Source organism: Convolutriloba macropyga, chromosome 8, assembly GCF_964194025.1.
Source record: "Convolutriloba macropyga chromosome 8, txConMacr16.3, whole genome shotgun sequence".
Classification (NCBI taxonomy): Eukaryota; Metazoa; Xenacoelomorpha; order Acoela; family Convolutidae; genus Convolutriloba; species Convolutriloba macropyga.
The window spans coordinates 64,512,015-64,529,825 of record NC_134475.1 but is presented as its reverse complement, the minus strand read 5'-3'; the positions used below and the strand labels follow the sequence as shown (position 1 = coordinate 64,529,825).

Genomic DNA, 17,811 nt, shown 5'->3' with positions numbered 1-17,811 from the left:
GAATTTATAATATAATCCAAAATTTTATAAACGTTTTATAAACTAATCCAAAAGTTTAGAAATAATTTATCAAATATTTCCAAAGATTTACAATTAATTTCTAAAATTAATTCAAAGATCTACAAATAATTTATAAATTAATGCAAAAGTTGCAAAAAAGGTTATAAGTAGTTATAAATATGATGCATTTTTTGCAAATGTTTATAAACTAATTTATAATTTTTTATAAATTATCCATTATTTTTTGACTGGGGTATGATCAAAATGTGTCCCTGCTTGTTTGTAAACTTGTATTTTTTTCTGGTCAAAAGTTCTATATGTATTTATTCTGTCCAAGCTAATCTCATGTAAAAACTATACATAAGCTAGTATTTTGTTTTTCAGACCTCAGTAGCTGCAACGCGTATCAAAACGAGATACATTATTAGTAATAAGAGAACAGATAGTAATAGTAATAGTTACAATTAATAAAGAATAAGTTAGTTATGGACTGTGTCACTGTGATTAAAAGTCACAATTTGAGAGCAATATTCGTGGTGTTGGTGTTGGTTTCGGCATTTATCATGTATTCCAGTCCCACGATGCGGGTAAATGATAGACTGTCTCAACTTATTTATGGACAGACTGGATATATGCCAGGTAGGTGCGATTAAATTAGGTATTATCATCCCTCCGCCCGGATTGGCCAAAGTAAAATGCCAGAACATAGACGGTTACACCCAGACCGGACAGCTCAAAAGGTTGTCCCGATAAAACGTGTTGCGTTTTGAAAGCATTTCATGTACCAGCATTTCTAATACTCATTTGATGAATCCGTCAACAAGTTTTCTCTTTAATTTTTTTTAAACATTGAAGATTTTCGTAAGTTTCTAAATTTCAATTTTTTTAAAAAAAAACTTTCATCTGGAAAACAGTAGGTTCAATAACATCTCCAAGCTTAGCGAAACGCCATTTTGGTTGGAGAGAAGACAACAGAAATTGTTAAAAACTCTTAGCAAAAAGTTTTAAAAAATTTTAGTTACTGCAGTTTTGACATCGGGATTAGCAGAAGAAAAACATACTGTATTATTAAAATTTCCAATTTAGAAAATGACTTCAAAATTAAGTGTTGAGCAAAAATTAATCAATTGTTGCCCAAGTTTTTTTATGCCCACGAGAGTTCTCATGATTTAAATACATGGAAAATTAAGGAATTAATAACTTTAATTTATAATTTTTTGTCGCGGAATTGGTGATAATCCAATTGAACATAATAATTTTTAATTGTTATATTTATAAAGTGGTGACATGGAAATGTTTTCTATTTGCTGCAATTAGCTCGCACAAACATGAAACCAAACTGTAGCTAATAAGCATTTCAGATTCTTTAATAACGCAGAAACAGTAAAAAAAAACCTTTTCAGTTTAATTTCCGCGAAAAGTTACAGTGAGTTGGAGAAAAATCTTATTTCACACTAAGATCACAAACAATTTGTCCCTCTCAGATCTAAAAGTAAAAGTATATGCAAAGATTTTCGAAAACCTAAGAAAAGCCATCATTTTGTCAATAAGGGGGGCTTCCTACACTTTCGTTTTGCAGACGTTTGAAAACGGGTTTATTATTTAAGCAGTAGGAAGTTGCTTACTATTTTTTCTGCGTTCTAGTGATTTATTTAGCCAGCATGGTATCATAAAAGACCAACGTGAACCAAAACTCACACATTTTGTAAAAAAAAATATCTTACACATCGTAAGAAATTGTTATCATTATCCATATTTATTTAAAAAGAAAGTACTGAGTAGTAGGATAATGGCATAAAACTTTTTCACAGTAAATTGTTAGGAGTAGTAGGACATAGAAGTGCAAGTGAAAAAAGAAAAACATAATTATATTATCAAACCAGAACTAAAGACATAGGCAAATTTTTCCAAGAATATTTAAGAAATATCAAGACCATTGGAAAATTCAGTTGGCAATAAATTTGTTATCCGATAATTCAACCGTATTTTTATAAGTATCCCGTTCTATTAACCATGCTGACACCTCTTGCGAAGAGAATGGTTTTCCAATTCTAAAGAGAACTGAAGAGAAACATGATATTGATAACTGAAATTTAACACAAAAAATATCATTTTTTGAACACCTTGTACGAATTAATCGTAATAATGTTCCTTTGAATTATCAAATTATGAGCAGCATCATTATAAGTAATTCCATTGCTCACGGTTTAAAAAAACTAATGTTTTTTATGTGGGTGGCTAGTCTGCTTTTAATATTATAATTCAAGATCTCCTCTGAAACGGAAATTCATTCTTTTCTGTAGATGTGTCATCTGACTGAATTAAACAGTGTTTTTGATGGCAGCCTGCCTGGTAATCGAATTAATTTTTAGAAAATGGTCTGTCTGAAATTATTGGCAGAAATTCAATTGCACTAATTTTTAACAGTAAAAAAAATACCTTTCACAATCCTTTTTCTCATTGAAACGAAGTTTTAACCGCCGACGTAAATATCTTGTGTCATCTCTGATTTAACAAAAACAAATATTTTTAACAAAAAAAATCAAATAGTTTTTCAGGAAGCTAGTCATAATGCTTTACTTGGTTTTAGGAGCTTAATATACGTTCTCTTGCAAATTGACCTGTGACGCTATTTGAAGGATTTTTTCTAATTTGTTGCTCAAAATGGTTATAATAAAAACTGATTCTTTTTTTGCACAGCAATTCTCAATTTGATTTCTTGGTTCAAATTACGAGGATAAAATTAAATTTGAAATGCATTTTAAGCTTCCGCGCATCGGTTTGATTCTCAAACCTAATAAAAGATGGATTTTGTTTAGAAAGTTCAAGTTTGTATGTTGTTCTAAGTGTTTTAGCTCAATTTTGCTAGCATTTCTGTTTAAATGAAAAATAGTTATAAGTTAATAAAAATTTGTTGCTTTTGTTCATTTGAAAAGCAAGTCTTTTAACTTTCTTCTTGTTTTTCCTTTTCACTTGCCTTGTTTGTACCGGTTTCGAAGTTGAAAATTTTTTCCGCGATAAACAACATAAGACAAATTCTTCGCAATGAGTAAAATCATATCTGATAAGATCTTGCGAGACGTTTCTCACAAAAATAACACTAGCTGTTAGGGACGTATACAGGCCATGATTTACATTTCTTCCGTAGGAAAAACTATTTTCACTTAAATTTTCATTCAACGTGTTCGATGCTTTTAGGAATCTCATAAGTTAAAAATGTTCGAATTGAATTGCAATTGAATTGCAAGTTTTTTTCTATCGACGTCGGTGGTCTTTGTGGCGCATTTACAAGCTAAAAGTGGTAGCGAGTTTAAGCTGCTTTTTACAACATTTTACAAACTGGTTATAGCTTCACTTTTTTTACAAGCTTTGTTCAACCTCGCTTTGTGTAAAATTATCTACATGATCTTGTCCGACCTTACTAGTCTTTTTCTTGCAATGTATTTTAATGCAGAAATTGTATCATATAAGATTATTTATATGTGAACTTTTAAGATGTAAATCGTACTAAAACTTTTTAGTATATGCACTGATTAAAAATGCCGGATCTTTTACGTTTGTGCCCCCAGCTTAATGGGCGCTTATTATTTGCATCCCCCAGACGCACGTTCCATATATTTTTGCTCTGTAACTGGGGGGCGCATAACGTACTGGAGGGCACAAAAGGAAAAGATTCAAATTTCCTTAGAAAATCTTATTAAGTCGACGCATAATTTGCTAGGTACTGGTCATACATTTTGCTTCTCTTCTATTTAATTTCGTTATGACCCCCACATACAAATTATGTTTTGTTTTTGGCGCGATAGAACTAAATAAAGACTAGTTTTTTCGTGGCTGGTGACTTTGGAGCGATGAGTTTGAAAATGCTAAGACTGCACACTATAAGCTAGAGAATGGGAGAAAAATAATTTATCTGAAACTTATAAAGAATATTTAAAGAACATTTGCACGATCTGGAACCATAAAATTCTCTAATCATTGAGCTATTAAGCGTAGTTGGGGATAACTCTGGTCCACTGTTAGTTACATAACGATACCAGGGCCGAATTGGAATTTTTCGGGACCCAGAACCTTAATACCCTAGCTCAAAACTAATGCCAAATTTGTAAACAATCGCAAATTTTGCCCGATAATGCCAAATTTGTAAAAATTTGCAAACTATCTCATCGCAAGGTCAAATTCGCAAAAATTTGCAAAACAATGTTAAGTTAGCAAAAAATTGTAAAAGATCGGCCGAGTTAGTTCCGGTTGAGCTCGGATTAATTCAGCAATGAGGGTTAATTTCCCAACCATTTCTCGGAGATTGCTCAATTCATTTGAAAACGTTAAGAGTACACCTTGTAAACGACGTGTGTGGTAAAATCACTCTGCAAGGCCAACCATTAACGATAAGGAAGAAAAATATCCAGACTTGTTTGCAATTATTTGTAAAATGTCATGCATTATTTTACAAAATTTCCAAATTGCTTTATAAATAATTGCAAATTTGACATTAAGTTTAAACTGGGGTACGATACTCAACCCCAGACAGTTGAGAATTTTTATCGTGTAAAATCTTAGAAATTTATTACAAAATTGTCTTATAAGTACTTATAAGATTATGCGTCGCCTGACTAAGACTTTGTAAGACATTTTATCAAATTATCAGGTCTTACACGATAAAAAATTCTTTATCCGGTCTGATAAGATCCTACACGATAAAATTTCACTTTTGTCACAACTTACAAAAAAATTTCTGCGTTATCAGATCTTAGACGATAAAATTCTGCCTGACAAAAAATGTTTATAGTGTAAGATCTTATAAGAATCTTATAAGATCTTGTAACATATACATTCGGAAAACTATGACTCATCTTTTTGATAAGATTTTTATCAGGTCCTATACGCTAAAAATTCTTTAATTATGGGATGTTTTACATTATGAAGACAATTCAGAGCTGCTTTCAAGCAGTAGCCCAAAAACTACCGCTCGGAACACTTAAGTGTCAGAGCAACAAAGAGAAAATTTTTTTATGTTGTCTTTTGAGACTTATAAGATATTGTGAAAAAATTTATTCAAGGTTATGGGGGCAAGTTAAGTGATTATCAAACTAGGCTGAAAAATTTTCATAACAGACCAAAACTATATTGGACAGCTAAGATTAGCCATAGTTCTTAGTTAACACTCAGAATAAAGCTGCCGCCAAAATAGAATCAGCAAACAGTTTTTCGTTTCAGAATTGGTCCTTTGACCGATTATTTTTCACTTTCATAGGAACTTGACTACATTATACGGTTAATTTGAAATCATTAAAACATGTCTTATCAGACCTTACACGATAATAATTCTTCCCTACGTGAACTTTTATCGTGTAAAATCTGATAAGGTACCTATCAGATCTTATAAGATAACAATTCTGCAACATTGAATTATTATCTTTTAAGATCTGACAAGTATCTTATCAGATCTTACAAGATTAAAGTTCACGTAGGGAAGAATTCTTATCGTGTAAGACCAGATAAGATCTTACACGATAAAAATTCCAGAATCACTGGGGAATTCTTCCAGCAGTAGTTGAGGCACTTGAAAATGGATCGTATGAGCAAGCAATGGTGTTCTCCCCCTTCGAACTTTTATTAATTTCTTGTGGAATTTGATATATACAAAACAATATGTTGATTTATCTTAAAACGGAAGCAATTTGCTATTATTGTTGCTTACTTGACAATATGTACCTTGGTTACCTGTTATCCGTCTCAATGCCAAGAATTCTTTAACTTCCCCAGCATAATACATAAAAAAATTTCCGACTCTGTATTTGGTAAAAATTTCTCACAGGCCACAAAGATAAAAGAGTAAACAAAATCTGCTTTGAAAAATCTCCCATATGTTATAACATTCAAAACCGAACACACATGTTAAACAGAGTCAATTTATTTGCATTTTGATTGTCGCAAATTGACCTTGGGGACCTTTTAAGGTAATGTTTTTATATTACAGAGATCAAGTGCCGAAAGAGAGTAACTCTGCCTTATTTTGAGGAGAAATACTCGACGACCAATCAGCAGCTGTTCTTCATTGAGCCCACATTTGACGAGAGGGTGCTTCCTGGTAGGAAAGTGTGTGCCATTGAGAGCGCCATTCTAAACTCACAGCTACCTGTCAAGGTAATAAACAACAGCTGACAAGTTGTCTATCAAAAAAACAAGGCCTAAACATTTGGAGTTTTAAATTTATAGAAATAAATTTGGGAGTTTAGAGAAAGAACTAAATCAATTTATTGTACAGAACAGTGAAGCAATCCCATTGAAAAAGATGCGTTAGCCTTTCAATAATTATTTTTTTCAACGTATTTTCTTGTTGATTCTAAGATTTGATCTAATAATGATATAGACGACCAGAATTTTCATATAATCTTTTAATTACTTTTGAACTTTATTACATAGTTTAAATTTTAAAAAATGGTACAAGCATTAATTCTCGTCAAAGATTCATAAAAATTTGTTACGTCTCAAAAAAAAATATCACGATGCCGCTAACATCATATCATTGTCTAAAATGCCATGTTTATATGTTTTCAGTCGTGAGACGAGGATTTTCGTAAATAAATATAACAAACTGGTTCTCACTTATAAAATCCTCGCGGAAAATTTGCGTATTATTGCCGTGGCATTGAAATGACAACAACGAAAAACACTTTTTCTTTAAAATTGTCACAATGAATTTGGGTCTCAGCGAATTCAAGTGGATTTACATTGTGTACATGTTTGTTGTCGACAAAAGTTAGAGTTTTTATTGCTGTCCAGCTTAAGGACTTAGTTATAGACACAGGTGATGACCCGGGTTGGCGTTTCTTTTGTTTCAAACAAGGATTAATGCGATAATTATTGCAATGTTGGACGCTAAATAAAAAAGCAAGTCTATATCTATGATAAAAAATATGATATTTTCCATAGACAGTTTATGTCTGAACGTTCATTTACAAGAAACACAGAAAAAATGCATAAGAGTTTGAAATTTTTTCTAATTTTTATCCAAACCGAAATTAATGCCATAGCGCACCCGAATTTTCAAAAGTAGGCTGCACATACAAGGTAATAAAATTAAGTGTTCATTGATTACATTACAAGGGATTTGTCGCAGCAGTCATATCATATATGAATTTGAATGATTTCAAAAAAAAGAATAATTAGTTTCGACCAAAAACAAAAATTATACAACTGTCGAATTTGAAAAATTTTTTGTGAATCCTGTACGTTTTCTTGGAAATCATGAGAGATTGTTTTATGACTGTAAGAACTCATACAAATCATATATGACATGCCGGGTTGAAGTTTCTTTGATTTCATACAAGGATCATATATGATTTCATACTGTCCATAGTGGATTTCTTAGTACGATCCTTGTATGAAACCAAAGAAATCATATATGATCCTTGTATGATTACCAAGAGATCATATATGATCCTAGTACGAATACCAAGAATCATACATCTATTTATTGAAAATCTTTAACCATTTGTGTTTTTTTGTTTTTATTCGGTAGGGCATCATATATATGACAACCCGGCATCACATTGTGATCCGCCCAAAGCCCCTAGCGTACAAATGCAAGTTGTGCACAAAATAAAAGAGTAAGTCCAAAAAAATAACAAAATTTTTGACATACTCTGAAGTCAGTTTATACATATAAATGCTCATTTATAAAAAAAATAATCTAGAATAAAATGCATATCACGTCATATTCGTTTTCTGAATACGTTTAAACCACAAAGTATTCTTTTAGTGCACACAAAGAATCAAATGTGGATTGTAAATGCGATATAATAATTTAATAAGTCCTCTGACTACATTATACGGGAATTTCTGGCACCAATCAATGTATTATGTGTCATATATGACTTGTATGAAATCCAAGAAATTTTTTCAACTTCATTGGAAAATCAAAATTATACAGTTTTTAGTCTTTGAACTTTTTTGTATGATCCTTGTATGAATTCTAGGAAATCATATATGGTCCTTGTATGACTACCAAGAATTCATACAAATCATATATGACCTAGTATGATTACTAAGAATCATATATGACCTAGTACGAAATCAAAGAAAGTTGTATGATCGTTGACTCGGGATAGTATTTTGTGCTCAGAATCATATATGACAAAGTACGAAACCAGAGAAAAATAATATGATGTTCTAGGAAATCATAGAAGCCCGGGAACTTTTTTGCCAAAAAACTTTAACATTTATTTTGACTTACCCCAACAAATTAATTACTGACTTACACCAACAAATTAATTATTGTCTACAAATCAGTCTACCAATTCCTGGATCCTTCAGCTGTGAGTGCGTTGTATTTCACAGTATTTTTTGTCGCTTTCACTGCAGTTCTAACAAAATATCAGCCTAAAGAAATAAAACGTTTTACCTGTTTTGTGTGCACTTCTGATGAGACAACATTTTCAAACAATTCCTTTTATTATTCAAAAGCTAAAAGAGATACTATTTTACCGGAAGTGAGCAGCAGAAAAAAGTCGGTCGCTGGATATTTCAAGTGACTAACGTTACCGCTAATAGTTTTACTACATGTCACTGCATATCTCAAACAATGCTATCAATCTAATTCACCCCATTTTCAAGTAAATTTCGCCGTAAAGACCCATTACCATCTATGATAGTGAAATTAGTTTTTGCTGAGTTTCAATATTTTTTTTCAACCTATAAACTTGTTTTTTCTGAACTTTGATCTAATAAAAACGATATAGGCGACTATAATTTTCATATAATCTTTCAATTCTTTTTGAACTTTATTACATACTTCAAATTTTAAAAAGTTGCTACAAGCAATAATTCTCGTCAAATATTCATAAAAATTTGTTACATCTAAAAAATATAACAGAATGCCGCTAACATCATATCATTGTTAACAATGTTTAAATATATTTAGTCGTGAGACGAGGGTTGTCGTAAATAAATATAACAAACTGGTTCTCACTTATAAAACCCTCGCGGAAATTTTGCGTATTATAGCCGTGGCATTGAAATGACAACAACGAAAAACACTTTTCCTTTAAAATTGTCACGATCAATTTGGGTCTCAAGTGATTCAAGTGGATTAACATTGTGTACATGTTTGTTGTCGGCAAATGTTTGAGTGACCCATTACCATCTATGATAGTGAATTAGTTTTTGCAGAAAAGGGCTGGAATTTGAAAGCAATTTTTGCAAGCTTTTTGCAGAACATCCCAATCTATTCTAATATCTATACAATAATATCTGTAACATAATTATGCCACCTCTGAACGAAGATTTTTCCAAAAATTTAATGGTTATAAGAGTAGATCCTAAATAGGTTTTTGCTATTCTGAGCCTAGAAGGTTGAATTTTTTAAAATATTACATATTAAAACCGTTTCTAAGATTTTTAGGTAGTTTTGATTTGTCTTATAAAATAAAAGTCTATCAAAATCTTAGCTTTTGTATGTCTAAAACAAAACCAGCGTTTCGATATTGAATTATGACATAATTTTACAGCTTTTATTTGCCGATCTTTTCCAAGCGTTAATCTTTCATATTTTTGCTCTTCTGAGCTGAGAACATTCAAACTTTTGAAGTTTCTAACCGTAGGTCTTACATTTTATTAGCCTTTTTATGCGTATATTATACGCTATTGTCGCGTCTCTAAGTGTAGATCTTGTATAATTGTCAAATTTTGAGCGTAGATTTTACTTATCTTTGAAGTTTCTCTGCGTTGCTCTTATATAGTTTTACAGTTTTTATTCCATCTTGCAAAATATTTTCTCCAAGCGTATATCCTACAGGAATTCAGCATTTGAATCATAGAACTTGCAAAATTTTTATGCCTCTTAGCGTAGATCGTACTCAATCTTAACATTTCTAAGCGTAGATCTTAAATATATTCAGCGCTCCGTAGCATAGGACTTTAGTGTTTCGATGCTTCTGGGCATAGATCATGCGCAATCTTAGCACTTCTCATTATAACTTCAAATTTCCGAGCGCAAATCCAAACACACAGCATTTTCTTGTGTTTAATGTACAAATTTTTAGCTTTTTTATACAAAATTTTGGGTTTTCGCCATATTCAACGTTTAATTATGCAAAATTAGTTTAAATATAAGATTAAATATGCAAAAATTATAGCAATGATAAAATGGATTTTAACTATATGTAAAAAATTTTTTGCTAAAACTACTATTGAACAATTTGTTAACCGTGATAAAGGTTATTTTGCGTCAAAGTTAAATGCAATGAATGCCGCTCAATTTTGACAGGCATTCTATTTAATTAATTGATGTGTTCTTTTGTCCCCACTTACAGATTATGTGCGCTTCTGGTGGGGGGAGGGACAAATAGGTGCCACCAAGCAGGGGCTTTCAGAAGATATCCATAATTTGTACTAGAAAATTTGAAAATATGGAGGTAGTATTGTTTTTAAGCAGATTTTGTATGACTAAAACAAAACCAGCGTTTCGATATTGAATTATGACAATATTTTACAGGTTTTATTTGCCGATCTTTTCCAAGCGTTAATCTTTCATATTTTTGCTCTTCTGAGCTGAGAACATTCAAACTTTTGAAGTTTCTAACCGTAGGTCTTACAATTTATTAGCATTTTATGCGTATATTATACGCTATTGTCGCGTCTCTAAGTGTAGATCTTGCATAATTGTCAAATTTTGAGCGTAGATTTTACTTATATTTGAAGTTTCTCTGCGTTGCTCTCATATAATTTTACAGTTTTTATTTCATCTTGCAAAATATTTTCTCCAAGCATATATCTTACAGGAATTCAGCATTTGAATCATAGAACTTACAAAATTTTTATGCCTCTTAGCGTAGATCTTACTCAATCTTAACATTTCTAAGCGTAGATCTTAAATATATTCAGCGCTCCGTAGCATAGGACGTTAATGTTTGGATGCTTCTGGGCATAGATCGTGCGCAATCTTAGCACTTCTCATTATAACTTCACGTTTCCGAGCGCAGATCCAAACACACAGCGTTTTCTTGTGTATACTGTACAAATTTTTAGCTTTTTTATACAAAATTTTGGGTTTTCACCACATTCTACGTTTAATTATGCAAAATTAGTTTAAATATAAGATTAAATATGCAAAAATTATAGCAATGATAAAATGGATTTTAACTATATGTAACATTTTTTGCTAAAACTACTATTTAACAATTTGTTAACCGTGATAAAGGTTACTTTGCGTCAAAGTTAAATGCAATGAATGCCGCTCAATTTTGACAGATATTCTATTTAATTGATTGATGTGTTCTTTTGTCCCCACTTACAGATTATGTGCGCTTCTGGTGTGGGGAGGGACAAATAGGTGCCACCAAGCAGGGGCTTTCAGAAGATATCCATACTTTGTACTAGAATTTTTGAAAATATAGAGGTAGTATTGTTTTTTAAGCAGATTTTAGCATTTATGTTTATCACGGCATTCGCCGCAACAGACTGAAATTCATATAAGTTGCTCACAATTATTACATACCCAGTTCAACTTTCCTGTTCATTCCCTGTTCATAAGCGTTGTTCTTAAGTACTTTGTCTTCTTCAGACGTAGATCTTACATAATTACACTACCTCTGAAAGTAGAAATAACAAAACACCAGTGTTTCTGGGCGTAGATCTCACATACTTTCATACTATCGAGGCATAGAGCACAAATAAACTTTTCGCTTCAAAACGTTGATCAAAGATAATTTAAGTGCTTCGACGCCCAGAAATTACATAAATTTACTGTTTTAAGCGTTGATCTTACATTTTTTTCTGATCACCTCTTAGTTTAGAACTTAACACAAATTTAATGTTTCTAAGCGTAATTAGTTGTGGGAAAAGGAGCTCTCCAAGCGCATTTCAATTTTTTGAGCTGTTTTTACATAGTAAAAACCCCTCAAAAAATTTTCATGCACTTGTTCGAGCTCCTTCCCCCCACTACTCTATATACCTACTACTTACTTATACCCCTATTTTATTCACTACTATATATTAGCTCTATATTCAATCAAAAAATCAATAAAATCCAAAACTACATCACAGAAGAATTAGGTTATTTGAATATTATACTTATAAACATGCTCTCTGAATTGATTCCTAGTATGACCATATCTATATCTATGAAGTTAAATACATAGTCTACATTTCCTATTTCTAAATCTATATAATGATATATGTTTATAAACATTACACATACTACATGCTAGATATTGATCAGGATCAGAATAATGACATCCCAAATGTTCTATATAATCTTTCAACTTAATCATATTTTTACATACATACCAAGAATATTCTAATTCTTTACAATTATTACAACACTCTTTCCAAGACTTATTTTTACACTTATTGCATATCATTTTCATTTTCGAAAAATTATTTTCCCTAAATAAATACATCATGTCTCAGTCAACTAATATCAGTGTCATAAACTTCTGCGACGTCTGTAATTTATCCTTTCAATCAAAGAAGGGTTCATACAAGCATCAATCATACGATCTCAAACATAAGGAACTATTGGAGAAATTGTTCGAGTCTGAAGAAGAAGAAATCTTGGAGAGGGTGTATAAATCGGATGAAGATGATTATATTACTAAAACTGGGGCTAAAGCTGAAACTAGGACTAAAACTGATATTATTACAACTAAGGATATTATTAAAACTGAAACTGAAACTGGCATAGGTATAGCTAAAACTGAACCATGCCGGGTTTTTGGCGATAAGTTTAAAAATGAGATTGATCTACAAACTCACATGAATAAACACATGAGAGAAAGTGTTATCTCAACTGATCAAAGCTTTGGTAATCAAGAAACCTGCTTCGCAGATAATTATACTATTAAATCAAGCTTTAATCAGAGACAGCTATATATTACTAAGCCGGGTAGTTATGTTAATGATATTAATGAGCCTATAGATTACATATTAAATGGGTTTAAACCATTTAAATCATATAAATATAAAGTTACGGCCAATTGCTTATATATGAAGAGAGGAGAAGATGAGACTAAGACAACTCTTATAAACTTTAGAACTGATGAATATATGACTAAAGATCATCGTCTGGATCTAAACCAATGGCTAGATAATACTAGAGAAACATATGAGGGTTATGGCTATGATTATGAGTTTCTTGGAATAACTGACATTCAGATAATTATAGAAAGAACTAAACCATCATTAGGATCATATATCGAACTACCACCAAATCTAAGAACTAGAACAAAAGCTATTTTAAATATTAAAAGTAATAAATTCAATTGCTTAAGATTATGCTTTACAGCCGCATTATATCCTGTGACCCAAGATGCAACTAGAGAAAATAAGTATATTAACAATCTAGTCGATGACTGGGAATATACTGAAACTGCATATGATTATATAACAAAAATCCGAAATAAATATAAAATCAATATTTGGTTTTACAGGCCTACTCAAGATAGTAACATAGCAAAATTAGAACGCCTAGAGAAAAGTTCTAACTTTGTAAAAGATAGACAAAATGTTAGGATTCTAGTCTGGAAAGAACATTGTGCTCTAATTAAAAATGTAGATTTATTACTAGAAATACCCAATACCAAACATGCAAAGTTTTGGTTTTGCGATAATTGTACCTATTGGTTTAGCTCTCAATATAAATATGAAACTCATGAATGCTGTGTCCAAATCAAACAAAAGATTGTTTGCCCTAAGTTAAAACAAATTAAGTTCAAGAATCAACATAAACAACAAGAAATGAATAATGTTATATTTAGTGATATTGAATGTTACATGAAAGGAACAGATGAAAAGATTGGTAGCAATACATATAAGATATCTGAACATGCACCTATTGCTATTGGTTTTAGTTGGCATAGCAAAAATGAAGTATATAGCAGATCCACGAAGTGGTTACACCCATCAGCGAAGCTGTTACACCAATCAGGGAACCTACTTCGCAGATCATTCTTTGGTCCAGACTGCATCAAAGATTGTGTTAGAGATTTATTGGAAATAGAAACAAAACATAGCATTAAGATAAACAAAGCAATGCTATTCACAGAAGAAGATAAATTGTATCATGATGCTAATGATATATGTCACATTTGTAATAAAAATTGTGTTAATATAGATAGAGATCACTGTCACCAAACAAGTAGATATAGAGGCCCAGCATGTAATGTTTTTAACTTAAACTATAAACATCAAAACTTCTTTCCAGTAATATTTCATAATGGAAAAGGCTATAACTTCAATCTATTATTTAATGAGATAATTAAACAGAACAATAGCAGGAGAAGAATTGATATCTTGCCTAGTACTAATGGCAAAGCTAGAATGTTTAGAGTGGGTGTAATAAAGTTTATAGATAGTTACAGTTTCTTGACAATGTTTCTTGATAAAATGGCAAAAATTTATAATGTTAAAAATAATACATTATATCCTTATGAATACTTTAAAGATGAGAATAGCTATAATAATAAACTAGGCAATCTATCAATTCAAGACTTTAGATCATCACTAACAACTAAGTTACCAACCCAAGATGAAGTAGATGATTTTAATAATTCTAATAGTAATAAAACAGGTAAAGAATTAACATTGCAATATATGGAAAATGATATATTGATATTAGGACACTGCTTCAATCTATTTGGTAAGTTAAACATGAATACATATAAACTCAATCCTCTACATTATATTAGTCTACCAGGCTACAGCTTCGATTGTTTCTAAATTTAAGCAACGTTGAATTAGACACAATACAAGATGATCAAATACTAAAGACTTCATTAGTGCTATGAATGGTGGCATATGTGGTTTTATGGGTGACAGATATATTAGAAGTCAGAGTCAGAGTCAGAGCCAGAGTCAGAGTCAAAGATCCATATGGTACATCGAGGCTAATAACTTATACGGTTATGCGCTAATGCAAAAGCTACCATATAAAGATTTTGAGTACTCCAAAGCAACTCTGGACAAAGTATTAAATACTTCAGATGATAGTGATTACGGTTTTTGGCTTATCTGCGATTTAGAATATACCAATGAATGTAAAGAGAGAACTAGAAAATTCCAACTACTACCCCATGGAAGAGAAGTAGAGAATAATGAACTGGGATACAAACAAAGACCCCCAACTTCATCTAAAAGCAAGAAACTAATATTAGATCAGAAAAATAAAAATGAATACCCAATACACTATCGGATGTTAAAGTTTGTTGTTAAGATGGGTATAAAGGTTACTAATGTCCATAGAATAATTAAATTTAAACATGATTACATAATTAGATACTATATTGAACTTAATACTAAAATGAGAGCAGAAGCTAAAACTGAGCCTGAGAATGATATATTTAAGTTAATCAATAACTCACTGTTTGTTAGAATTTGTGAGAATCCATTAATCTACCTACCCTAACTAATGATTTTGAAATACTTAAAGCTGTTAGTAATCCAACATGTAAAGATGTAATTGGATATAAAAATTATACTCTAATAGAATTCTATAAAAAAGAAATACAATAAGATTAACACATATATCTAGGCTCTACTGTATTGGAGTTAAGTAAACTCCAAATGTATAAATTTTATTATGATTTACTGAAGCCATCGCTAGAAGACATCAACCTTCACTATATGGACACTGATAGCTTAATTTTGATTTATAGTAGAGGTAATGTTGACAACGAGTACATGGACTTGTCTAATCTCGATCCGCAAAGCTGGTTCCCCGATAATCCTATAAAAACAAATAATAAAGTCCCTGGCAAGTTTAAACACGAGCTAGGGAGTAAAATGTAAAATTATAGAAGAACTTATTGTATTAAAACCCAAAACATATAGTATAAAGAACTATGCCGCAAAAGAGAAAGGAATAAAGAAAGAAAGTAATGGAAAGCACGGGGAATATTATAATGCTCTAATAGATAATAGGGAAAGGACAGTAGAGAAAAGTAGGATTCAAAAAGTAGGAAGTTGTATGACCACAATTAAGATAATTAAAAAGAATTTAAGTAATTTTGATGATAAAAGATTTTATGTAAATAATATAAAAAATTGTCCCCTAGGTGAGAACATGTATTTATTCAAAAGAGATTTATTAAATAAAATCAACCAACAGACTTCGTCTGCGCCAAACCGACGGACTATGGTAAACCCAGCACTGATAAACAATATTAAAGAATTAACAATTAAGGAAGATAGAAAGTTTATTGAAGCCACTATTAGATTATATAATGAACTGTGATAATTATTTTTTATAAAATGACTAGGCTAGATAAACTCATAGAAATAAATGAACTACAAAAACTAAACAGAAGAAATAGATTAGAATATGAATTAAAACAACAAGAAAGTTATGGTGAAATAGAAGAGTTATTTGATCCTCTAAATAAAACTTTAAATACTAATAGTGAAATAATACAAGCCCACCAAACACAAACAATTGAAGCAATCGGTGAAACCGCTTTTCGGATTGATGAAACTGCTGCGCAGATCGGTGAAACCGGTTCACGGATAGAAGACAACACAAATGCACTGAAAGCTTTAGAGTTCTCTCCCGTTCAACAAAGCGGGTTCTCTGTCAGAGAGCCTATTACATTACCAGGTCGAGAGAACAAGTTGTTTAAACTAAGTAACGAGATGCTTGATATTCTAGCAGATATGAGAAAACAAACGAATATTCAATTACGTTTAGTCCCATGCAAATGAAAATGAGTTTACAATTAATAATGTGCCCACTCATATAACACCGAATGGTAGAACACTAAAAAATAACAACTATGATTTCACTAAAGGTTTCCTTATGTTTATCAATAATAAAAATGTGACAGAAAGAGACATAAAAGGCGTTGAAAACAAAATAAAACAATTTCTAAGGGATATTGGTTATAAACAAAGAGGGGATACTAAAAGTAATAGATCGAAAGTTATAAGAAGATTATCAATTAGTATCGCATCACCGAGAAGAGATTCCTTTAGTAGTGAATCCACTGTTTATGATACTAATGAAGAAGAAGAAGAAGTTAAAGCTAGTGGTCTTACTAAGACCGACCCCAACAACTTAGTAGAAAGATTAGAATTAATAATACTAGAAACAAAAGCTGGTCATGATGGATTATATGATGAAATGCTAGATATATCTAAGCAACTATTATCTATGGATATTATTAACCAAGAACAATTAGATAAATTTGTTTTTATTTATGGTAAATGAATAATGATGGAAAAACAAGAACAACAACAACAACATTTATCAGCTAAAGAAGTATTCAGTCCTCAAACAACAAAGTTAAGAAGAGAAAGAATAATACCATTATATAAAGATGAAACATGGTCAGCTGATTTAAATGATAAGTCATCTCTAAGTAAATACAAAAATAATTTTATGTTTATATTAACTGTTATAGATATATTCACAAAATATGCATGAGATATTCCATTAAAGAAAAAATCTGGTTTATCTATATTTAATGGTTTTAAAGGTGGCTCTGAACATAGAAAAGCAGAAAAGTTATGGATAGATAGAGGTAGTGAGTTTTACAATAAAACATTTAAATCTTTACTTAAAGATTATGAAACAAAACTATATTCTACTTATAGTGATTTAAAGGCTGTGTTTATAGAGCGATTCAATAGAACTTTATTACATATAATTAATAAACCAATGTTCATCAATGGTGATGGTAATTGGTTAAATATACTAAATGATGCATTCACAACATATAACAATAATATTCATTCAACAATTAATATGACACCAGTTGATGCTTCTAATAATCCTGATAAAGTTAAATACTATGTTAAATCTACCAAAGCAACACA

At 31.0% G+C, this 17,811-nt stretch overlaps 1 protein-coding gene across 2 annotated transcripts in view; it reads left to right on the top strand.

Annotated features, from left to right (window-relative positions):
- The first annotated feature begins 440 nt into the window (after positions 1-440).
- The window catches only part of LOC142344265 (uncharacterized), a 37,982-nt gene continuing 20,611 nt past the window's right edge, over positions 441-17,811 (top strand). For both annotated transcript variants that reach the window (XM_075395838.1, XM_075395837.1), the window contains exons 1-2: positions 441-639; positions 5,981-6,147. In XM_075395838.1, the coding sequence (XP_075251953.1) occupies positions 486-639; positions 5,981-6,147 (321 nt within the window). In that variant the 5' untranslated portion in view covers positions 441-485. The remainder of the gene's footprint in view (positions 640-5,980; positions 6,148-17,811) is intronic.